The sequence below is a fragment of the Culex quinquefasciatus genome, chromosome 3 (genome assembly GCF_015732765.1).
Source record: "Culex quinquefasciatus strain JHB chromosome 3, VPISU_Cqui_1.0_pri_paternal, whole genome shotgun sequence".
NCBI lineage: Eukaryota > Metazoa > Arthropoda > Insecta > Diptera > Culicidae > Culex > Culex quinquefasciatus.
In genome coordinates this window covers 193,662,863-193,688,998 of record NC_051863.1, presented here as the reverse complement: position 1 = coordinate 193,688,998, position 26,136 = coordinate 193,662,863, and the positions used below count along the sequence as shown (strand labels likewise).

The window sequence follows — 26,136 nt, the reverse complement described above, 5'->3', positions numbered from 1 at the left end:
AGAAAGGTTTACTTTTATCTCGTTTTTTTTTTTATTTTGGTGTTTTTATTACCGGTATTCATTTGTTTTACTTAACTGCCTTAAATAGTTACGTTTCGTTAATTGTTAGTAAGGTAAAAAGTCGGTACTGATTTCATCATAGCACAGTATCATAATTCGTAATGGTACACTGGTTTCAATTTGGGGGGTGCGTCCTAAGGGAAGGATTCTGTGGAGGAGGAGCGGACGTGGGAAGAACAACGATTACAGCTTAAACTCCTGGTCCTTATAGTACAGAATGGGTTCGTCGAGTTCGGCGCGGAGGCACTTTTGAAGCGCCGCCAGCACCAGTTCCTGAATCAGCTCGACCTGGTCCGCCGGTGTGTAATCGTCCTCGCTCGACCGGGACACGGTCACGACCGTTGGCGGGGCGGGAAGTCGCGCCAGGAAGCCCTCAAACTGACCGATCATCGCTACGATTTCTTCCCGGCTGGACTCGTGGTGGGGCAGGTCGGTGATGTCGCACGTGCAGCCGGCATCGTAAATCATGGACCAGTCAATTTCCTCCTCGGCATACTCCTTCTTCAAGACCCCCACCAGCGAGGACACTTTCGCAAGCAGCTGCGTGTACTCTTCGCTAATTTCCTGCTGATAATCCACCAAAAAGTGCTTCAAATTGCCCACCTCCTCCAGGTACAGGAACATCGACTCCAAAAACTCCAACTTTTCCTCGCGGTTCTTCGCAATCCGCTGCAACTTTTCCAAATCACTCTCGTTGCTGTCCGCCAGTTCCGGCGAGATGAAGATCTCCTTCAGCTTATCGTACAGCCCCACCTTGTCGTAGATCTTCAGGAACGGATTGTGCGTGCTAAAGTAGTCCAGATCAACGTCCAGGATGTAACCGTCCTTCAGATCTTCGGCGTCGTCCGCCGGTGCGTATTCGTCGATTGCGCACACCTCCAGCTTGAGGGACTTTTTGTTCTCGAGTTGTTCCTCCGGCTGGTAGCAACCCTCGGACACAAAGTACTCCAGCGTCGAATCGGTCCGGATGCTGCCCTCGAATTCGCCCACATTGAACTGGAATCTGGAACGAGAAAAGGAAAGAAAAGAAGTCATCATTAGTTCGTCCATACAATTTTAGCAGCATCCCATACGAAAAGGCTATTCTAATATTTAAAAATCTTAAGAAAGGATATTATGATCAAAATTGTAGGTATTGTTTAGGACTTCTCAAAAAATAGTTACACTATCTTTTGGCAACGTTGCCAATTTTTCAAAAAGATCATGTTTTTCTAAAACTGAGGAAAAACAAGTCGAAAATTTGTCAACTTTGTTTTAGAGGCAAAATCTAATTTTCACCCAAGATATTTCCAAAAAAATGATGTCATGAATAGCTTTTAAGCATCTAAAAACATATTTTTCTTAAATAATTGGCCTAAAAAAATCCTAAATTGACCGTAATACTTGAAAATATGTTATAACAGATTCAGACGTTTGAATTGATCAAAAAATATATTTTTATTCGAAAACCAAAAAACGATCAAATGTATAGGAATCTACTCGAAAAAATATTTTCAGAGTTATCTTTAACTTGAAAACTATTCATGATATCAATATTTTATATTGCTAAATTTTCGCAATTCGCAATTCGCAATTCGCAATTTTCAGTGTAAGAACGGGCCTTGACCGATCTTATGCACTAGGTTCCCAACGAACACGCACTGCCCTTACACCTACATCTCACCCTTGCTCTGAGTCAGTACGAGCAGCACGCTAGAACACGCTTTGAGTGTTCGTGCCAGGCCATGGTGTCGATCCAAATCCCAAAATAAAATTCCCTGACTTTTCCCTGACCTCTCCAGACCACCCATTTTTTATTATTTTCTATTTTTTACTAACATATTGTTTGGCGCGTTTTTATGGTTCCATGCATTTTCCTTTTTGAATATTGGAAATTTAAGATATTGGAAAAAATCTATGACTTTTTATTTTATTTTTTAACGATGCAAAAACTTAAAAACTTTTTTATTTTGTCAATCATTTTTTCTGATCGAACATCCAAAATGAGCAACCATAAAATTGTCCTATGTTTTTTTATCTGGTGATGCCATTTTAAATGTTGCCCTTAACCAAAAAATCTAGAGTTTTTTTGAATGGGTCCTATAAACATATGAAACACAATAGCTTACAGCACCTTTAATAAACTCTAAAAATAATTAATAATTACAAATGTTGCAAATTTCAAATTGCGATTAGTTAGTTTCACTTCATTTCCTAAAGAAAATTTATAGTTAAAAGTTTTCAAAAAAAAAACAATTGAAAATTTGAATTAAAGTAAGAAGTCGTTTTTAATTTTAAAATTGTTGCCTTTTGCGTAATTTTTAAGCGAATTAGGCCGATGCCATTTTTGATTGCGTTTTTATAAAAAAAAACTAAAGGTTTTGGAGACAAAAACTTGAAAAAAATATGTAATTTTGTAGAACCTTAAGAAAGCTTAAAACAAAACTGAAAAACTAAGAAAAATATACAATTAAATGTAAATTATTCAAGTACATGTTTACGGTTTTAAAAAGATCTAGGTATTTTTCAACAATGATTGTATTTAAAGTTAACGGTTTTCTGGATATTTGAAGAAAACATCTTCTTGTATAATTTAAAAAAAAATTTTGCTGTAAAATTTAAAAAAATGTTTTCTACCTAGACCAGAGCCTACAGACGATCATTCCCATTTGTTTTGATTTTATAAAAATAAAAACAAAATTCAACCTGCTCGAGCATTTCAAATAATCATTATTTATCAAACTTAGATATTTGGGTGTTTTGGAATAGATTCCCAATTTAAGCTCGATCTGACCACGGGAACTCCTCCTTGTAACCCCTTGAATGTTGTTTGGGGAAAATTTGTTAAATGTTGTTTGTCTAATCTCTATGAAATCTCGGATGCTGGAAACAACTTTTCCGAAGAGACCATTTTTTATAAATTCTTGAACTCTCAAATTCCTTTATTCAGAATTGTTACGGAGAAATCGAAAAAAAATCCGCGCCATCCCAAAACCCAATCCGCGCAAAATCCACGTCATTTAAAGAAAAATAATTTTGCGACAAGCATACAAAAGAGTTTCACAATAAATTCAATTTTGTAATCTCAGAACGCAGAATCTTGAAACGCTGAAAATGTATTTTTTTCTTGGATTAGGTAAACTAGAGGAAAAAGCCAAAACAAACATTTTGGCAAATCAACATTTAGAAATTTAGATCTAAAAACTGAATGAAATCTTAATAAAAAAAATTGTGATAAATTCTCGATCTTGAGATTTAAATTTAAGATACAGTTCATACTCGATGATCTTACCAAAGCGTCACTTAGAAAAATCAAAGCGAATTGTCCTACATCTTTTTCTCAAAATTTCTCTAACCGAAAAATAACTCCAAAAACACTTCAAATTTTATCAGGTATTCTGTAATCTAAGATGGTAACAAAAATGGCAGCATTCAAGAAACTAGGAATTTAAGAATTTAAATATTTAAGAATTGAAGAATTTAAGAATTGAAGAATTGAAGAATTGAAGAATTGAAGAATTGAAGAATTGAAGGATTGAAGAATTGAAGAATTGAAGAATTGAAGAATTGAAGAATTGAAGAATTGAAGAATTGAAGAATTGAAGAATTGAAGAATTGAAGAATTGAAGAATTGAAGAATTGAAGAATTGAAGAATTGAAGAATTGAAGAATTGAAGAATTGAAGAATTGAAGAATTGATGAATTGAAGAATTGAAGAATTGAAGAATTGAAGAATTGAAGAATTTAAGAATTGAAGAATTTAAGAATTTAAGAATTTAAGAATTTAAGAATTTAAGATTTTTAGATTTTAAGAATTTAAGAATTTTAAAATAATATTTTTTTGTTCTCTTGATTGTTTTTATTTGATTTTTTTATTTCTGAATATTGATATCTTTGATTTTTGTTTTCAGATTTTTTAAATCTTGATTTAAAAATTTCGGATCTTTTAACTTCTTTTTTAATATGAATTTATTTTTTTAATACTATTTTTCCTTATTTTATTTCCTAATTCCTGAATAATCCAGTTTTGAATGTTGGAGCTGTAATTTTTGAATGTTTTGATTTTTTTATTTTTCTTCAAGAATGTTCAAATTAAAAAAAATATATTTCTACTGGTTGAATCCCATCTAAAATTCAAAGGCGGAAAAGCTTCTGTTACGTCCAATCAAGCTCATATTTGGGATAGAAGCACAGTAAACCCACTGGCACATGCCCAATAATAATTTTTGTTACATCCAAATGTCTGTATCTTCAAGAAAATTTTGAAATACGATTAAGATTCACAAGATTAAAATTGAGTGTATTCAGTGTAAAAAAAACAATAAATAAGGATAAAAAAACATTACTCAAAACTTTAAAGAAATGAAATATTCAGAGTCAGAATGTTTAAAAATGAGTTGAGTGTAGTCCGTAACAACCCTGTTTATTCCATAAATTGTTGTTTTATTTCATTAATTCTTAAATTTAATTCTTTAATTTTTAATTCCATTTCACCATCACTATTTTGCTAACATTTTAGATTACACAAAATTAGACTACTTTGAATTATTTCTAAATCATAGTTCAGTTAAAAATTTAGATAACGAATACTAAAGTGAAATTAAGGAAAATTTTCTAACCTCACATTTTTTTTAGAATTTTAGAATAAGAATTAAAAAAAATTAAGAAATCAACAATTCCAAAATATCAGAATTTCAAATTTTCAAAAATTTAAAATCTTTATGCTTTAGAATTTTTGATTATTTTTTTTAATCTTCAAATGTTCGAATTTTTGAACTTTTGCTTTTAAATCATTCAATTTGTCTGACAAAATTTTCTCTATGGTCCCTATATGCTAAGCAAACGACCAATTTTAGAACAAATCTCTGAGGATGGTGGGGCAACTGTGTCATATTGTCTCACCCTGTGTGCACTAGTGATTTGTAATTTTCAGTTGAACGGAAACCCAAATCAAATCCAAATTATTTGATTTTTATACCTAAACATATTGCAAACAAGCTACGCGCTTTTCAACGTGACCCTTTTCTTACGCATTTTTTATATGGATTTCTGCGTTTCTTCCGGACTGACCAATATAAAAATTAAATATTATCAATGTTGCAAAGTTTGGCCTGGAAGACATTCAAATACATCATCAAGGGCGAATTTTCAAAAAGAAATGAAATTTTGTAGTAATATTTTTAAGATCATCGAAATTCCCTGACCCAGCTTAAAATTCCCTGACTTTCCCTGACTTTTCCAGGTCAAATAAAATTCCCTGACAATTCCAGGTTTTCCCTGACTTTTCCAGAAATCGACACCATGCAGGCATGCACACCTTCTTTTCCGGTTACGCATTTTAACTCGGCCGGGGGTGGTACATTACGTAGGGTTTGATGTAAGTATAAGCGCCTAACCATTTATAGTGTGCCTAACAACTTTCATTAAAGCAAAAACTGTTTTATTTTTAGTTTGAATTCAAAAACTAGTTGTTATTTACTGTGTTTTGTTTTCTCCTGAAATCTTTCCTAGTGTTGAGTCGTGTTTTTATGTTGCTATTTCTTTTGTCGCGGTGTTTTGTTACAATTTTGGTCCTAAGCATTTTATAAAAGTTTTTCAAAAGTACAATAGTAATATTTGTGTTAATTTTTGATCACTCCAAAAAATGAGTAAGGGCTCGAACCTCATTTGTTTGAAGAAAAGGGTAAAGATTGAAAACAATGGACAGTGAAAGAAATATACTATTTGAAGAATCAATAGTAAAAGAAAGATAGTAATTTATAAAGTAGATAAAGAAATTAACAATAATTAATAAATAGAGGTAAAAAAACAAGCTTAGATTGTATTGAGGGCAATTTATAGGCCCAAATTTGAATATTGGCCCAAAATGAATATTGAATTATTCAAATAGACAAATAAAGAAAAAGCACATGATAAACAAAATTTACTGCCAAATTAAGGATTGATTGATCCACAGCAGTTGACTCAACATACTGCGAATCAAAACAATACCGTCTACAATCACAAATTACTTCCCTTTCCCACATTGTCGCGCCCCTTTCTTTTAGCCGTCTCGACTTTGACCCACGGTGGTCAAAGGTTTACGATCCGTTTCCACAGGCCACCAGCTAGGTCATCATGAAAACCAAGCCAACGTGGAGGTAAGAAAATAGGACACTTGCAAGGAACCAGAGCTATACTGTCTTGATCAAGTATGATCTAACAGGACTACGGACGTAGTCAGTGACGCTCCTTCCAGGATGTTCCTCGCCTGAGCGTCAACTGAAGAGGTATCATCAGCATCATTCGCACTTGGCCTGCATCAATATTTTATATTGCTAAATTTTATTAATAAAGTTCGAAAAACCAACTTCCTAAATTTAACATAACATAATTTTTTTTTATTTTTTGTAATCCGGAACACAAGGGTCCTGATTTTCGGTTCTAAGATAAGAAATCACTCACTCATCGCCGAGCGAAGCTTTGCCTAATGGGAGCCCGCAACCATTCGCGAGCGAACACTACTCTCAGGCTGCCAGCAACATGCTCAATCGCTCCGTCCGTCGACCCGAGTCACACACGAATACGTTCAGAGAGGAGAGAATCTAACAACATACCATCTCGGCGCTCTTTTGGCCTGCACTACCACAGTTTGTCGTCAACTTGTATTTGGCACGATCAACAATATTGCAAAATGTTTTTGATAACGTTGATTTTAAGCAGTTTAATAATTGAGCAAAACAATACCGATCGCAAACTATTTCGAATCCAGCGACTGAGCGACATACCGCAATCGGTCTCTCTGAACCATTCGCTGTACGACGCGAATGGGGTGAGAGCGAGAGCAAAGAGATAGAGAGAGAGTATTCAATAGCGATCGTTGTGGAAGTGACAAACGGTAGAAAACGGTCAGAGCAGTTTTTCCGTTGCATTCGATTTGTTATCGCGAGTGAATGAGTCATTTTGGAGCATCATTTAATCTATGTTTAATTTATGTTGTTTTAAAGTTATGCAAATTCTTACTGGAAAGCTGGAAATAGCTATCGAAACGTTTCAAAAATAAATTTTATTATTAAAGTCAAAATTGAAAATTTGGGTAGAGAAGATTTTATGCAACACATAGTTTACAAAATTATGCAAATACTTTTCTTTGTTTGTGCGAGAATTTTTGAAATTAAAAAAAAAACAGTTAAATTCACGAAGATCAATACTTTCAAAAATAAGTAATTTCTTAGATTTTTTTTTTAATTTTCTGACTCACATTTTGTGATTATTTTCTTATCATTAAATCAATTAAGTTACAATAAAAATCTATATCCAACTGTACAAAAATGCTATAAAAAATAGGGATCTTGAAAACGCTTTTTTTATCGATTTTGCATCTTCGGTAAAATTGTTGGTTTTGATGGAAAGAATTTTAGAAAAAAAAGTCTTAAAAAATAAATCGTTTTTAATTTTTAACGAAAACGGTATTTTGCTCAATAATCATTTTCGAATGTTGTTAATTACCGAAAATGTCATCTTTTGAATTAATACACCAGATGATGGTCATTTTGGCAGTTCTGCGAATTAATTTAAAAACATAAAGAATTTCAATTGAGTTTTCATTGTGTACCCACCTAAAAGTAACTTGTTGCTAGTACAGTAGTTGTTCGGTAACTGGGCTGCTTTTTAACTGGGCGCTCGATAACTGGGCCGTAGCCCAGTTAAAAGCAGACAAACGTCAAAAAACCAAAACAAACCGAAATGACCGAGGGGTTAATGGATGCAAAAGCATGTTCAATAAATAATAAAAACTTTTTTCAAACTTTTATTTCATTTCAAGTCACAATTAAAGAAATATGAAAAGTAATCATCGTAAATAAATTTGATAAACTTTTTTTTTTATTTCATCAGGAAAATATTATGCATCGGTGTTCCCCTCGTTATTTTTCGTTCAGCCCAGTTAACGAGCAACATTCGGTGACTGGGCTACGTTCCCAGTTACCGAACAAATACTGTAGAAGTTATAATACAATTTTCCAAATATTTGTTTCCTGGATATCAGAATGTTTACATTACATTTTACTGTTTTAAAAATAACAAAAAAAAAGTTTGGCTGCATTGCTTTTTAAATACACTAAAAGACTAAAAAAAAGTGAAATACATTCTAAATTAAAAGGATGATTTATTCGACTGTCTTATTACGTTCATTCAATTCAAAAAGGTATTATAGAGCAATTCTGGAGTTGTTTTTGAAAAGGTCCAATAAACCAAATTTTCAGTTTTTGCTTTTTGGGTGTTTTTTAATACCCCTGACTCAAGGCGGTTTCAAAAACACCCAAAAAGCAAAAACTGGAAATTTGGTTTATTGGACCTTTAAAAAAAACTCCAGAATTCTAGCTCAAAACAGGATTTTTTTTTTGTACTCGATCCTCTCCGATTTCAATGACATTTTTTAGACATGTTCTCCTAGGCCTACATAAGCCGAAGCCGTTGCATCGTATCAAAAAGTGCTCAAAGACAAACTTGTAGGCAGGGTTGCGAATGAGCGAGCGCTCACGGAAGGCTTGCTCGCTCCAGCTGGAGCGTGAGTTTTTATCAGGTAGCTCGTGCTCGCTCACGCTCACCGGAGCGTTTTGCGCTCACGTGAGCTGGTGAGCCAAAGTAGGTAGTTGTTTTTTCCTGTTGTAGCATCTGCCTGTTTGAAATGAAGTTTCGAGAACTATCTCAGCACAGGCAGCAAAAACAAACAAGAAAGTGGTCGAACAAACAAAAGTAGGCAATGAAATGGTTTGATCAGCGAATCGAAATTTACGTTCTATTTAAAATCTAGACTTTTTTCGAACAAGGAACAAAAACCTAAATTCATAATGTAAACATTCATTGACGTGAAAAGATGCACTGTTTGTTCACAAATCAAATACATATTGGACCATTGAATTGTTGTTATGTACAAAAATATTGACAATTTATGTACATTTTATTTATTTTTAAATAATCTTTTAAACAGTTACAATCATCCATGTTCAAAAAAAATCTTTTAAACAGTTACAATCATCCATGTTAAAAAAATCATATATAACTTGTAATTGAATATTTTCAGAGGTTTGGTTGCGAAAGTGTTGAATAAAATCCACTTGTTTTAAGAAGAGCCAACCTTTTCGTGGTGAAAAATACTAACAATTTATTTGATTTGAGCCAAAAGGGTTATTTCAACCCTTAGGAATTTTGAGGCATATATTTAAAAATAGAACTGTTTCAAAAATGTTAACCTTTTTTCTAAAATGTTTGCCAAATAAAGACTAACCTTATAGAAATGATTTGCCGTTTCTAATTACTGAAAGATTTAATAAACGGAATAACTTTTTTTAATGGTAGCTCATTCTGACCCGCAATCTGGAAATGTAGTCAAAACACTGATAAGGTACATAAAAACAGTTTAATGTTATATTTTAATCAACCAAACATTTAAAACCTTGAATCGAACTTACCAAAGCATAAATCCTCTTGAATCAATTCATTCTTTTGTAAGTTTTTCTAAGGTTTCAAAAAAAATCAAATTATTCGCTCTACAGCATTGCCTTGGCGTTCTCGATTACGAGATTCCTACTCTACTCTAAGGTTTACATAAGGCCTTTAAATTCTAAAATATTTATACATTCGACTGTATGTCTAAAAAAATAGTTGACCCTTGCGAATCCAACCTTTTATTTAAAAACATGATTGATGAAAATAAGCTATTCCAATTCATATATCAAAAAATTTGTTCACAAAGTCATATTTACACAGCCCTTCTGCACTTTACGCAAAAAATCCATCTAGAATTGAAAAAAAAAACTTTCTCAAAAACGTTAAATGTTTAGCGACACGTCCAAAATGAGCGCTCCGTGAGCGAAATATGAGCGCGAGCGCGAGCGTGGAGCAAACGCGAGCTGAAAAAATCGGAGCAAACGTGAGCGCGGGCAAACGTGAGCTAGCTCGCGCATCGCTCCTCCTCACGAATGAGCGAAAAGTGAGCGCTCACGAGCGCGTGAGCGCGTGAGGAACGCAACACTGCTTGTAGGAAATTGAACGGGCTTTCTGAAAAAAAAAATACACTGACAGAAAAATACACACTACTTTTATGAGATTTTTCAATTTTTAAGTTTAAAAGTTAAATTTAAAGGTAATGTCAAGATTTTCTTTCGTTCAAAATTTTTGAGGAAAGATGTTACAAAAAGACTCACGAAAAATGCAGAATGGTATGTCTCTCCTTAAAAAAATACAAAAATCATTTACTAAAACTCTGGAGTTTTTTTTAAAAAAAGGTCCTAAAAACCAAATTTTCATTTTTTGCTTTTTAGGTGTTTTTGAATACCCCTGACTCAAGGCGATTCTAAAAACACCCAAAAAGCAAAAAATGAAAATTTGGTTTATAGGACCTTTTCAAAAAAACTCCAGAACTGTTCTTTTTAAAAGAGGTCATTTTCAAAACCCGGGAATCGATTCCCCAGACAATTTTACATAAAAGTCTCCATATTGACCATTGTCATACGTCCAAACTTTGTATCTTATCGGTTTAAAAAATAAAAAAAAAGTAAAAAAAATCAGTTTTTGTTGTGGTATTTGGAAATTACTATATGACAGACTTGATTTTTCAGTCTCGAAAATAATTTTACCGGCCTTTGACAGCATTTTGATTTATATCGTTTTTACATTTACGTAAGCAAATTTACTGTCCTGGTTTCTACCACACTGAAAAAAAATTCTATTTTCAGTTATTAGCAATGCAATTAACTTATGCAAACTTATGGGAACGAGCTTTCCGGTAAAAATATTTACGAGACTGAAAAACCAAGTCTGTCATATAGAAATTGCCAAAAACCACCAAAAAACCAGTTTTTTCAACATTTTTATTTTTAAAACCGCTGTATCTTTCCAAGGATTGGACATAGGACAATGGTCAATATGGAGACTTTTATGTAAAATTGTCTGGAGAATCGATTCCCACTACCGGTTTTTTAAAAATTTTGACGTTTAGACCACTTTTCAAAAAAACAGTTTTAGTAAATGATTTTTGTATTTTTTTAGGAGAGACATACCATCCTGCATTTTTCGTCAGTCTTTTGGTAACATTTTAGGCTATTTCTTCAAAAGTTTTGAGCGAAAAAAATCGTGACATCACCTTAAAATTTAAGTTTTAGACTTAAAAATCAAAAAAATCTCATTGATGTGGCGTGTATTTTTGTTTCAGTGTATTTTTTTAAGAAAGCCCGTCCAATTTCCTAAAAGTTTGTCTTTGACCACTTTTTGATACGACGCAACGGCTTCGAGATACCGTAATTTTTAAATTACAAAATACAAAAATATTTGAATACCTTACGTCCTTCTCAGATGTTATTTTCGAGTACTATTGCCTCCATATACACAAAAATGGCTCATAGGACTAGGATAACATATCTACAAAGTTTCATTGAAATCGGAGAGGGTCGGGTACAAAAGTACCAGAAAAATTCCTGATTTGAGCTGGAATTGCTCCATATTGAATTAATTAAGGTAAACTGCCCATGCTCGCATAAATGTCTCATATGCAAAAACAGCAAGCTGAGGAAAACGCATTTGAAGTACACATAAGGCTTCGTGTTTAAGTTATCACGAAAAAAAAAATGATTTCCTCCTGATTTCTTGAACAAAGTAGGTGAACAGTATCTAATTCCAACGTGCCTCTAATGTTGGCAGGATAGAACTTTGACATTCAATTAAAGCAAATAAAAAGCGTTTTCAACTGAAATCGAGTGATAAATAGCTCAAAAAGAAGTGAGCAAGCAAGTTTCTATCAAAAGTTTTGCAAAATAAGTTGTTTAAATAGTGAAGATCAGCAAATTGGATAGAGTTGAGAGCGAGTGCTTAACCTGCCAAACATACGAGAATTTTCCCTACTGGATGTTTCAGCATTTTCTGAAAGAGCACACGATGTATCAATAACTCAATAGTGATGAAAATGCATATGGGACATTTATGCTATCAGAGGCAGTAAAGTTTATCGAGTTTTGATTAAATTATTTTTTTCACCGGTTTGTCAGTCGATTTTTTTTCCTAGTTGAATCAAATTTCCGACTTTCCTTAGGTTTCAGTTTTCCCCCGAGGTGGCCAGACCCCGGTCAAGCTGAAAGAAGGGGAAGGAAGGAGTAGTTATTTTAACAAATCATATCACAGAACTATCTCGATAAAGAAAATATTGGAGTTAATTATTGGAGTTTCCGGTCACACAGATTCTGTGAATTCTGCACTAAAACCTTTAAATATTTTTGTGTTATCTGGAAATAATATTCGCTGCGAATATTTTCCTAATACTGTCTCATGTAGAATTATCAAGCCCTATTCCATTACAAGCATTACAACATTCCTCCTCACATTGCGATCACCAAGTGTGTACTGCCCACTTCATGAATGATCTTTTGTACACGCAAGTTCTACCGACTCGTAAAAAAAGACCTTCAAACTCACACACCAACCTCCCCAAAACAGAACAAATTTTTTCGTGTCGTCCACCTTATCAACACACCACCGACGATATCGTCATCCCAAAACAAACATTACACACAACTCGACGACACGATCAGACCAGACGCTCTCAAGGTCTTCCCAGCGACCAGTCTTCCGCGTTCGATCTACTCACTTGCCCTTCGGGATCTGGTCACTCCAGGCCGGCTTGACCCAGACGATCCGCTCGACGTGGCCGGCAAACACCGTTGGCATGAGCCAGTTCTCGATCGAGATCGAGTCCAGCAGGTCCTCCTTGTTGAACACGTACGCGGCCGGCATGTGCTTCGGGATGCACATGTCCGGATGGGAATCGAAGTGGATGATCTTGTTGCCCCGGATGGGGAGGTGGCGCGACCCGAGACACCGGTACAGGAACGTTAGCACGTCGTGGTGGTCCTCGACGACGAAGATGGGGACTTTGGGGAAGGTCCGGGGAGGACCGGGCTCTGTGGAGGAGGACGTCGTTGGAGCTTCTGCCGTGGTCGTGGGACTTGGCCGACCCTCGCCATCTTCGCCATCGCTCATGGCCCGACCGGATGGTTTGTACGCGGCCTCTGTTACGCCCCAGCACAAAAGTGCGTCTATCAGTCTGACTGTTTGGACTGTATCTTCTCACTTCAACACACACGCTCTCTTTATTTCTAATGCTCGTTCTTCTTGTGTGTGCGTAGTTCGTTCCCTCCTCAAGGCCTTCCGACGGCTGATGTCTTTGACCTCTGCTGAGGCTGTCTCCACTGCCTTCGACTGCTGTTTAGCACGGAGAACTCCTTTAATTCTGCAAACTCCAGGTGTAACGTAGTCACCAGTCACCAATCGCGTAGATTTCCAGACAGTTACAAACTCCCTGATCCGGAAATTCCGTCAAATTGTACGCGGTATCCGAACACGACAAACCGCGCTGCAGAACATACCGTCACACACTATACAACACACTGCCTGACTGACTGACTGACTGGCTGACTGATGTACAGAACCTGGACCAGACTGGGTGGGAAATAGAAGGGGAGGAGAGTTTTTTTTTAACTCGTCGTCGTCGGCCAGGTATACTCACACAACTTTAAGAGAGCTCTCTGAGTTCATAACATCTCGACAAACGGTTTTTTTTCTTGCTTTGATGTAGTGGTGTGAAAGTCACGATTTCACGGGGAAGTGGGATCTGAAACAATAAAATAAAAAAAAAATAGTAGATGGCATCTCTACGAAACTTAGGGCGTAATATTGAATATTTGGCCCTAGACCCTTAGTTTTGAAATGTTGGTTTTTGATTTCAAAAATCTAAAAAAAAAATTTTTCGAATAGAAAAAGTGACTTAGATTATGTTTTAATTTTAACCCTCTACTGCCCATGTTTTTACGATTTTTTTTTTGTTTTTATCGTGTTTAGGAAGTCATTTTGAGAAACTTTTGTTCTACGAAAAACTTAACTTCTCTTGTTTTATTTCTTGTTTCATTATTAGTATTTATATTTTCATTTATCATGTTTAGTTTATGTTTGTTTTTGATAGTATTCTACCACCTATTCTACCACATCCAATCATTGATTTTTGCCTATCTAGTTTTTTCATGTTTTTACAGTCACTTTTTCAATGTTTTGCTTGTTTTGAACATTTTCTACAGTAGAACGATACCATTACCATTTAAATTGTAAAAATGCATTGAGGCATAGTCTGCATGCTTATTTTTACTTAAAATATGGTAAATGTTAGTAAAAAACACAAAAATATATATATTTTTTTAACATCAAATAGGAAAAAAATATAGCAAACAGCATTTAAAAATACAATAAATGAATGGAAAAAAACGAAGAGATCACACCTAAATATCACTTTTTCAAGAAAAGTGAAAGAATTCATTTTTATTATGATTCAATAATTGCAATGTGCTTAAAATGCATTTTTTTTAGCCAAAAACATTGACCAAATAAGGTCTGCCATTGGATGGGAGAGGATTTTTTTCATAAATCTGCTCCTTTCCCGTCACGCAAAGAAATTGCTGACAAAAACTCAAATTTCAACTCGAGATTTTTTTTAAAGGAGCCAAAGAATCGGTAAAAAGCAATAGTCAACAAAAAAAAAATAGAATAAGATTTACAGGACCATACGTAAGTTGTAGGATAGTTTAGAAAATTTTAAATTTTGGGTCAATATGACTTATCGCTCCTGAAAGGGTTAAAAATCAGACAATCGTCTAAAAACAAAGAATGACCGAGGGGTCGGTGTTTGAGCTTCAGTCAAGTTCAATTAAAAAACATTTTTAAGATTTTTATGTAACTTCAAGTAACAGTTACAAGGAACTTAAAAAGTATGCTTTGCAAACCGATTTTGGTTATCATCATTTTTGTATTTGATTACAAAAAAATGTGCATCGGTGGTCCCCTTGTAATTTTTCGTTCAGCTCAGTTTGTTATTTTTTAAGAAAACATTAGTTTCCCTTAGGTTTTCGTCATTTTCTGAATTGTTATACCAAAATCATAATTTCAATTTTATTTAAGTTTGTCCAATTTGATTCAATAAAAATGGAAAAAAGTTTTTTTTCAGATAAAATAGATATTCTGTTTTAATAAATTACTCATTTAAAACAACGAAAAGATGAATTGCGTAAAAATAACCATTTGTGATTTAAAAAAATAATGCCCTCGCTTGAGCTATGGCAGAAGGTGGTCAAAATTCACTTGAAAGTGTTGCCATTTTTTCCGAAAAAAAAAGAAATTCTAAAATTGCGGAAAAATAATAAAAAATATCTTTTTTTTTGCGTGAAATCAAATTTCAAAGTATTTAACAAAATTCTCAATATCGTGCACCGTTTTCAAGTTGCAGATTCAAAAAAGGAATACGTGATTTTTTTTACTTCTGGAAGTCATGGCCAAGCTTGACCACTTCAAAAATGTTTGCTTCAAAAAAAAAAATCAGACAATTGGGTCCTAAATTCAAGCTAAAATTTGTGAGGTTATTGTTCACAACGATAAAGCATATTTTTCTGAGTACAACAACCCTATGTTCGATCGCAAAGCATTTAAAATGGAACGTTCCAAGGGGACCGTTGATCCATCGAAAAAATGTTGTCTCGTCATTTTTTTTTAATTGCATTTAAATGGAAAAAAGTGATCAGAAATGGTTTTCAATCGTGTTTTTCACCGTTGTGCATACAAATTTGCATAGGGCTTTTAGAACCCAATTTCCTATAATTTTGCTTTAAAGACATTGAAATTTGAACTAATGCAATGGTTGCAGTTAAAAATATGTAAATTTGGGAGGTGTTTTTTCGGAATGTTGAGCTTTACCTTTTTTATGATGTAATTTTACCTCAATTTAGATTGGAAACATTACACCAGAAATGTGGTAAAATTACACATTTTCAGAGGTAAAATTACGATTGTTTTCTGACATAAAATATGTGCCCTTTCCCCGATCTAATATTACCATGATTTTTTACTATTTAGATACAGCTTCTGAAAGAGAAGAAAACAGGAACAATTAGTTCTACATAAAAAAGTGACGATATCGTTCGTATTTTCTGATCATTCGCCATTCGCAATTCGCAATTTTCAGTGTAAGAACGGGCCTTGACCGATCTTATGCACCAGGTTCCCGACGAACACGCACTGCCCTTACACCTACATCTCACCCTTGCTCTGAGCCAGTACGAGCAACACGCTAGAACACGCTTTGAGTGTTCGTGCCATTAAAGCATGAAATCTTTCCTAGTGTTGAGTCGTGTTTATATGTTGCTATTTCTTTTGTCGCGGTGTTTTGTTACAAGCATGTTATAAAAGTTTACCAAAAGTACAATAGTAATATTTGTATTAATCGTTTAACCATTCCATAAATTGAGTTAGGGCTCAAACCTCACTTGTTTGAAGAAAAGGGTGAAGATTGCAAACAATAGACAGTGAGAGAGAATATATTTTATTAAAAAATAAGAATCAATAGTATGAGAATGATGAGCGTATTTTAAAGAATAAACATTAGAAGCTCCATGTAATAAATGTAAAATTAGACAATAGTTAATAAATAGAGATAAAAAACAAGCTTAGATTATAGTAATGATAATTTATAGGACAGAAAAAGGATTATTCAAATAACGAAATTCGCAATAAAATCAAAAAAGATTAGGCGAATGATAAATAGACTTGATATTAGTAGTACATTAAGGAAAAGTATATTTTAAAGGAAAAAGCAAAGTTTGTTACAGCAGTATCAATTGGTAAAAAAGAGTGGAAAAGTTTTGAGAGATAAGAGAATCAAATGTTAGTAAAATCAAAATCAAATGATGCATATTAAATAGAAGAATCAGTAGAGCAAAATAAAAATAGGAGATAGCTGAGAATGAAGAGAAGAAAAAACCCCGTTCTTCGATGTGTTAGGTACATCCACAGCAGTTGACTCAACATACTGCGAATCAAAACAATACCGTCTACAATCACAAATTACTTCCCTTTCCCACATTGTCGCGCCCCTTGCTTTCAGCCGTCTCGACTCTGACCCGCGCTGGTCAAAGGTTTACTAGCCGTTTCCACAGGCTACCAGCCTACGGATGTAGTTAGTTGCGCTCCTTCCAGGATGTTCCTTACGTGGACGTCAACCGAAGAGCACGCAACAAGGTCAGTGCCATTGCATGCTCTTAGGTATCAATCCTTGGCCTGTATATCGTATCGTATTTTCTGATCATTCAAACAAAACTTTTTTTCAAATTAACCCTCAACATGTGTCAAAACTAATGTTTTTGGGCTTACTAAAACATATCCTATATAAATGTTTTATTCCTGTTTCTTTCCACCGTGATTGTACCGTGAATTGTTTTAATCTGGCAAATTGATGCTTCCCGAGCTCTCATACAACCACTAGTTTAGTTTGGTGGTAGAAACTGTCACGAGGCGATACAGCAGCATAGCACAGCATATAAACATGTTATGTTCCCACGCAGCGTAGGCATGGTTTAACGGTACCTTTGAACGAGGGGTTTTGTTTGATTTAATTCACCTGTACTGCCCATGTTTGCATAAATGTCCCATATTTAAAAAAAAACTGCAAACTGAAAGGAATTTTCAAAATTTCTTGGAGCAAAGTTGCCATTTTTTTTGGTTTGATTGAAAGTCCAGATTATTTAGAACTCAAAAGTGATGAAAATGCACATGGGACATTTACACGAACATGGACAGTGTTTGTTGTAAAATCATTTTTGGACCAATTTTTAGATCAAGTGGCAGGCACTTTAAAGGAAGACAAATTCAAAGGCCGGCAGCGAAATTATGGGAAAGTATAGTTTGTATCAGATTTCGATTTAGCTGTACAGATAATCATTTGTTTTTAGTTCTTGATATACTTTTCAAAAAAGAATTGATATTTCTTCCCAGCCTTTAATTTTAATCTTTAAAATTTAATTTTCAACAAAGTTTACTACACCTGACTTGATGTTAATAGTTTGCAATAGAGATTCTTATCATCCAACCACTTGAACTAAAGCTGATAGTATGTTTAAGAGCTATATCATTTAGTTAACAGCAGACACCTAGAACTTGCACAACTAGCTCAATTGGGAGTGAAAAAGTAGGTTTCCAGCACGTATTAATTGATATAATTTTTCAAACACATTTCTTCACATCAGAGTCCTCAACAAAATGGAAAAGCCCGTCGAAAAGCGCACTCTGAAAGTAACCATAATTTGGGAGAAAAATCGTCGCGACCATTTAGTCATCGCGTGCGGCGATCAATTTTTCACGCTGTTCGCCAACCTGGAGCAGGAAACGCTTTCCGGAGCTGATTCGCTGCGTGGGCAGAAGGTACTTCTACACGGACGAGCACGGCGACGAGATAACGCTGCTCACGGCAAAGGATTTGCAGAACTTCCGGATTTCTTGGGCAGCCCAGTTTGGGCGGATATTTGTGAGGGCGCGTCCGGAAGCTTCTCCGTCGTGGTTATCTAGCGCTGTGAGTCTGTTCTTTCTGATTTGGAAGTGCATTGGGGTGGTGTTTACAGCGTTGGCAGCTTGTGCTTGGATTTTAGTCTGGACGTCGCGAGTCTGCGATCAGCAGAGAAGCGAGTCAGACGTGCGTCCCTCACAAACCAAAAAAGTGCTTAAAAAGTGCGAAAATGCCTCACGGCAAGAAAAAGAGGCGGTCCTCACCAGCAGGATCGGCAGATTTGAAGAAGCTAAAGAATGCCGAAGCGCTACCTGCAAAGCCAGGCAGTTTGAGCAAGGACGCTCAAAATTCGTCTGAAACCAGTTCGCTACCCTCCCTGTGGACGTGAGTGAGAAGGAAGAATTTGAACGACGGGAAAAGTTGCCACCCATTTTTGTGAAAACATCGTCATCGGATTCGGTGCGAAAGTGGCTGACCGGGTTTATCAAATCTGGTGCTTTACGAGCTTCCATTCGCTTGTGTGCTGATGGACTCAAAATTCTGCTACCTACCAGAAAGGATTACAACTACGTTCGGGATTTCCTGAACAACACAAAGATTGAATACTACAGCCATGACGATCCAGGTAAACGCCCCATGAAACAGGTCCTCCGAGGCCTGTACGACATGGATGTGAGTGTGCTGAAAGAAGAGCTCAAAACTCTTAAGTTGAACGTGATCGATATCTTCAAGATGACGAGACACAACAAGGACATCAAGTATCGTGATCAACTGTACCTGGTTCATCTCGAGAGAGGATCGACAACGCCGTCTGAGCTGAAAGCAGTTCGGGCAATTTTCAACATCATCGTGACTTGGGAACGTTATCGTCCAGTGCACCGTGACGTGACGCAATGTTCGAACTGCTTGCAGTTTGGACATGGTGGAAGGAACTGTTTCATCAAGAGTCGTTGTGCAACCTGCGGAGGTGAGCACAAAACTCAAGCTTGCGAAACAATCAACGAGAACATCGAAGCGAAATGCTACAATTGCGGCGGCGACCATTCTACCAAGAATCGGAGCTGCCCAAAACGAGCTGAGTTTGTGAAAATTCGGCAGCAAGCGACGACGAGGCACCAACCAAATCGTCGCAAAACACCACCAACTTTCACGGACGTGGATTTTCCTGCTTTGGCGTCACCTGGAGCGGGAGCTGTTCGAGTGGTTCCAAATCTACAGCCATTGCCGTTGAATCAGCGGCAAAAGTTGCAGAGAATACAACACCTCCTGGCTTCAGTCAGCAACCGAGGGAAAACCAACCAGCATCAACGGATGAAGGCAGTAGTGACCTGTTTTCACCACAAGAACTTTTGAACATTTTCATCGAGATGACAACAACACTGCGTGGTTGCAAAACTCGCCAGGAACAAGTAAGAACGCTTGGAGGATTTATCTTAAAATACAGTTCGTAGTTTACTCGTTCTAATGATTTTGAATATTTCAATGAATTTATTTTTTAGTTTTAAGTTAGGATTAGTTGTTAAAGCGATTTTTTTTTTCTTTTTACCCAAATGTATTCGATTCAATGCAAAAATGTAAAACAATTTGAAGTAAATAAATGAATGTGAACAGTTAATAAGAAAACGAAAAATATAACAAAGATGAAGAGCATGTAGCCATACCACTTAGAATGTAAATGAAATGTAATTATTATAAGAAAGTTCAATAAAGACATATTTAATTTCAAAAAAAATTTTTAGTCTGGACGTCGCAATTGAATACAAAATAAAAGCGATTTCACTTCAAATTGGTGCTACCATTCTTTTTAAATCTAGCTATTAAAATTATTCAGACAACTTTTAAATTTGACCAAAATCTTGAAATTGATCCGTTCACAGAATCCTCTCTGCTACAAACACAACAGAGTAGGGCTGGCCGCATCTGTGTCAGATTCGATCCAGTTGAAGAGAGATCAAGCAGAAGAGCATAACATAAATGAGAGAGACACTCTCTTGCATTTTTTTTGCCTCTCTTTCTCTTAGGAATCGTTGCAGACATTAAAAAAAATCTGGGAGCACTGCGTCATTGTTATAATTTTAAAATGGAATGTGATATTTTCGAAATAATTTTTACTCACGCTAAATTCATTTTGTAATAATTACATTATAAAAATGCTTGTTTTATTATTAAGTTATTCTTACTTCTGTCCACTCGCTTTCTCCGGCATCTATATTTCAGCAAATCTAACATTTCACCTTTCGACTTTTTTTTTCGCATCCCAACTTTTCTAAATTTTTTCACCTTCAAGGAAACTAATAAAGCGGAAATTGATAATTTAATAAAAAAAAATGAATGTCAAATCTGCAACCGTACTTTTGGCACGTTGCCACTGTGTAATTGAGATAGTTCGTCATCACCGTTTTTTTGTCTCACTTTTTCGTATAGTAATTAATGTAAAATAGTACAATATAATCGTATAAATGGGTGCACCTTGTTTTTTTTGTTGTCGCGACAGCGTGCAGTGAAAATAATTTACAAAGTGGTCTAAATAATTTATCGAGCAATTATACGCGGGTTTTTTTGAGGGGGTTATGTTCACTGTGTATTTTTAAACTTTTTTTTTATGCTTCTTCGCCAATAAATATTGTATAGGTAAATTCATCTAGTTGGAATTCCCTCTCTCTCTATCTCGCGTTCTCTCTTCTACAAATCTACAATCCCTCTCTCAATTTTTCATACACTCTCTTTCTCTTTTTCTCTCGCTGCAAAAGTTATCAACAATATGCCGATGCTTTCCGGTCCGTGGCACGCCTTTCGGAATATTTTTGTTTAAATTTTAAATTATTGTATGTTTGTTTTTTTTCTTTTTAATTTTGCCTCCACTCGTCGTCGTCCTCGTTTTTAAAACATAGTACAATTACACTTATAAATGTGCTAAAAGTGTGTGTAAGTTTCGTTTTTCGTTTAAAATTTTGATCAAACCGAATCCGTTCGTACCTTTTTTCTTATGCCCAAAAAACACAGAATCACTCAAAAAACGAGACACAGAAAAATCGATGACTTTAATACGCTTAAAACGTTTGACTTACTTGTTTTTTTGTTGCCTTCTATTCAAATACTTTAAATGTACACGATTCTTTTTTTTAAATAAGCACGGTAAATGTGAATGTTTGCGTGTGAAGTTATGATGGAGAGCGTTTTTTTATAAAATGGAAATTGACGTCATGGAAATGTTTAAATTTGAAAAATGAGTTTTTTTTCGATTTTGAGATCAAAATAACTAATACTTGAGTGAAAATCAAAAAAGTTGCTTCCTTAAAATATCTTCTTGCTAATTTCTTGAATTTTCTAGTTGAAAAAACATTTTGTTGTTTAGCCAAATGGGCAACGGCGCAGGTTCAACGATGGCAAGCGACAGGTCGCGTGATCGAGTCCCGCTAGCCGCATGTTTTTTTCGTTACATTTAAGAGTTTGAGGAAGCAATCCTTTACAAGTTTATCTCATTGTTTAAAAAAATCAAATTCCGGAAACAAAAAAAAAAAGATGAAAAATACTGTTTAGGAACGAAAATTCAAACCAAATACGAACATGAAAAAGACTCTTCGCTTTAAATATATTTAAGGACTAATTCGATCGCGTAACAGTTGGGACAATTTCAACCAAATCGACTAAATTTCTTGACGCAAAGCTGGCAACAATTGGCTGATGAATTTCTGATTTTTTTCAAAGATTATAAATATTAAAAATGCTGCCGATTTCGTCGAAATTTTCAGCCGATTTGGTCTTGTCAACGAATTTGGGAGTATTTTAAACTGTATATACTGGAAATCAAGCGGGGCAGTGATACTGTACACACACACATACATACATACGGGTTAAGGTTAGCCTTAGGTCGAAGAATTCACTAATACTTAAATTCGGGATGTTAGGATAAGGACAGAGTGTGTGCGAGAGAGTATGGGTGAGCAGGGGGTTGGCCAAGTCGTGCTTGCAGAATTTTCTCTCTCCGAGAGAGAGTCGCGCTCATTTTTTCGTTGCTCGGCTCTCTCGCCGAGAGCGCTCTTTCTTTAAAGAGAGTGAGAGAGCCGTGCGTTCAGTGATGCCAGTTTCTTTTTTTTCTGCAAGTACGACGGACGATCCACCAAATACGTGAGCGATGATGAAGATGAGAGTCTCTGTCTCTAAATTAATGCTCTCTCTTTTGTGTGTGTAATGCTGCTTGGCTTGGCGCTTTCACTAGGCTTCTTTCTAGCTTGTTTTATTTTTAACCACTACTTGCTCTAACCACCATCCTTTTCGCCGCAATTGTCGCTAGTTTTAAATACACTTCTTAATAGTACAGGCTATCGCAACTAGAGTCATTATTTAATGCTGTAACTTGTTTCTACCCTTTCTAGCGTTTGCTCCACTTTCTTTGAGTAAGAAATTTAATTTGACCATTTTACTTCATTTAAAATTTTCTTTGTTTTTTTGTTTGTTTGTTCCGTTTAATCCCTGCGCTCTTCTCCCACACAGTGACAACAGAAAAAATGGCAGCTTATCAGTTGTTAGGTTGTTGTTGTTGTTTTTAGCACAGTTTAACCTGCTTCACTTCCTGTTTATGTTTTTTTTGTTTTCGTATTTAAACCGAGCATACAGATTTTGTTTTAAACAATGCGCGTGTAAAGCGAGCTTCAAAAAATTAAGGAAATGCAGCCAAAACTTAAATACAAAACTCGGTGGCTTAATCTCACTGGTTTGTTTTATTTTTCTGTTTGCGAAACAAGAAATAATCTCACGTGTGTTTTGTTAGCAGAGCTTTTGTTTTGATACATGCTTATGTTGGTTTGTGTAAAAAGTTCTCGGATTCCCCTCCCCCAAAAAAAGCAGCCTTCGAAAGCTCTCTCGTTGAACTCGGTGTGTGGAAGATTTGTCTCCTGAGCTGATGAAGCTTTTTTTAATGCAAATCTTGACCGTGCGGCTTCTTGGTCGCAAGTGTGTATTCAGGTGTTGATTTGGTGAAGTTTGATTGAGGAAGGGAAGGTTATTTCAAACGAGGCCAAAAACTTTTCAAAATTTCTTATAAAAAAAACGTGAATAAAAGTGAAGTCTGTGTCATGCTTTAGCAAAAAAAAACTTCTCTGTTGATATGGTTTACAAGTGGAAATTACCAATACGAACAAAACTCACGATGCAAGATAGTAAGCAAGAGAGTTACTCTCCCTGAGTTCGTTCCGTTTTTGACACTTAATAAGCGTTTGCTCTTTTTCCAGTTGTTCTCTAGCAAAAAGGGTTTCAAAAATCGGCACTCACCAGGAACTCACCAACCAATGCTGACAAAACAATGAAATCATAAACATTTATCTCTTCTCGGCGATGTTCAACAAAAATCCAAGCATTGTTACAAAATATGAGAACTTGCCTAATACATTTGACAAATCGGAACGACGAAGGCTTGCTTTGGATCAAACGGAAGTGAAGCAAATAAAACAAAAGAAATTGAGATAAGGAGAGTTGCTTTCTCGCTCACTATCTGTGTCATAACGGCCAGAGCCGAGGGACAAAAACTTTGAAAAATATTTACATTGGCCTAAGGCGATTAAAAATTATTATTAAAAATCTTAATAAGAAGACACCAGTCAAAAAAAAATCTTTTAAAGCACAGAATAATTATACAAATTCTAAAAACTATTATAATTCTTAAAGTTTTAAATATTCTAAAAATTCTTAAAATTTTTAAAATTCTTAAAATGCATAAAATTCTAAACATTCTAAAAATTAAAAAAAAAAAATAAAATTCATTAAATTCTTTTAAAAAAATTGAAAATGTAAATTCTTAAAATTCTTAAATAAAATAAATTCTTTAATTTTTTTCAATTCTTTGAATTCTTAAAATTCTTAAAATTCTTAAAATTCTTAAAATTCTTAAAATTATTGAAATTCTTAAAATTCTTAAAATTCGTAAATTTCTTAAAATTCTTGAAATTCTTAAAATTCTTCACATTCTTAAAATTCTTAAAATTTTTACAATTCTTAAAATTCTTAAAATTCTTAAAATTCTTAATATTCTTAAAATTCGTAAAATTCTTAAAATTCTTAAAATTATTGAAATTCTTAAAATTCTTAAAATTCGTAAATTTCTTAAAATTCTTGAAATTCTTAAAATTCTTCACATTCTTAAAATTCTTAAAATTCTTAAAATTCTTAAAATTCTTAAAATTCTTAAAATTCTTAAAATTCTTAAAATTCTTAAAATTCTTAAAATTCTTAAAATTCTTAAAATTTTTAAAATTCTTAAAATTCTTAAAATTTTTAAAATTCTTAAAATTCTTAAAATTTTTAAAATTCTTAAAATTCTTAAAATTCTTAAAATTCTTAAAATTCTTAAAATTATTAAAATTCTTAAAATTCTTAAAATTCTTAAAATTCTTAAAATTCTTAAAATTCTTAAAATTCTTAAAATTCTTAAAATTCTTAAAATTCTTAAAATTCTTAAAATTCCTAAAATTCTTAAAATTCTTAAAATTGTTAAAATTCTTAAAATTCTTAAAATTCTTAAAATGCTTAAAATTCTTAAAATTCTTAAAATTCTTAAAATTCTTAAAATTCTTAAAATTCATAAAATTCTTAAAATTCTTAAAATTCTTAAAATTCTTAAAATTCTTAAAATTCTTAAAATTCTTAAAATTATTAAAATTCTTAAAATTCTTAAAATTCTTAAAGTTCGCAAAAAATTTAAAATTCTTTAGATATTAAAAATTCATCAAGAAGATAAATTCTAAGGATTTTAAAAATTATGAAAATACAAAAAATCAATTCTAATTTATTTGAAAATTCCAAATTTTTTAAAAATCTAAAATTCTTGAAAATTTTTAAATTTATAAAAAAAATAAAAATTTTGAAATTCATAACATTCTTCAGTCTTCTGTTTTGAATGACCAGCCTGTTGTATGAATAAAACTAATGATGCAGAGTGGCTTCTGTAAAGCTGGGAAATGCAAAGTAGTTTCATACAAATAATTTATAAGTTCGATTCGACAAAATAAAAAAAATCTAAAAATTTTAAATTTATGGAATAGATTTTTTTTTTATTTTCCGAAGTCCGCGCCCAAATGAGATTTAGAACTTTTGATTTTTGAAATATTTGAATCACGAAGTTTTTGATTCTGAGTTTATCTAAATTTGTGTCTCTAACGTAAATGTGACTTCAAAAGTAGTTTAAGCGATCTGATTTTGTATGATCTAAGATGGCGGATATTTTTTTGGCATTATATTTACCAACAGGTTGGAATAGTTTTCAAGATGTTTGTACATTATTCAATTTTCCAAAGTCTCTTAAACATTCAGATAATTAAATTTAGAATAATCGAGTACGGACAAATATTTATTAATTCTTTAGTTTTTAAATTATTGCTATATTTTAGTTTTGAACTTTTAAATTATGTAGCCTTTTTCAAATTTCAGAAGATTTCAAAGTTTTAAATTTTAAAATAATTGAATTCTTGATTTTTTATATTTTTTTAAATTGCTATTATTGCTAAAAGTGTCGTTTGACGTTTAATTGATGAGTTCGAAATTGCTCAAAAAAATCAAGGTATGTAGATTAAATAATGTTAGGCGGAGTTTCTGGCTATCAAAAATTAATTAACACGAAATCGAAACCGGATTTTTATCTGTAAGGTTTGGTTACCATGCTCAACATTGCTAAAAGAATGACTCTTGATCGGAAATCAATTTCTAATTTTCAGATTTTAAAAACTTCTGAACATTAAAAAAATACATTTTTTGGGGCA

At 34.0% G+C, this 26,136-nt stretch overlaps 1 protein-coding gene across 1 annotated transcript; it reads right to left on the bottom strand.

The window, feature by feature from the left end:
• Nucleotides 1-12: 12 nt before the first annotated feature.
• Nucleotides 13-13,513, bottom strand: LOC6030985 (UPF0489 protein C5orf22 homolog). The gene is made up of 2 exons (XM_001841786.2): nucleotides 12,659-13,513; nucleotides 13-1,063 (listed from the first exon to the last, which is right to left on the bottom strand). Exons 1-2 carry the CDS (start codon nucleotides 13,048-13,050, stop codon nucleotides 244-246), a joined length of 1,212 nt encoding a protein of 403 aa, XP_001841838.2. The 5' UTR covers nucleotides 13,051-13,513; the 3' UTR covers nucleotides 13-243.
• Nucleotides 13,514-26,136: the final 12,623 nt, after the last annotated feature.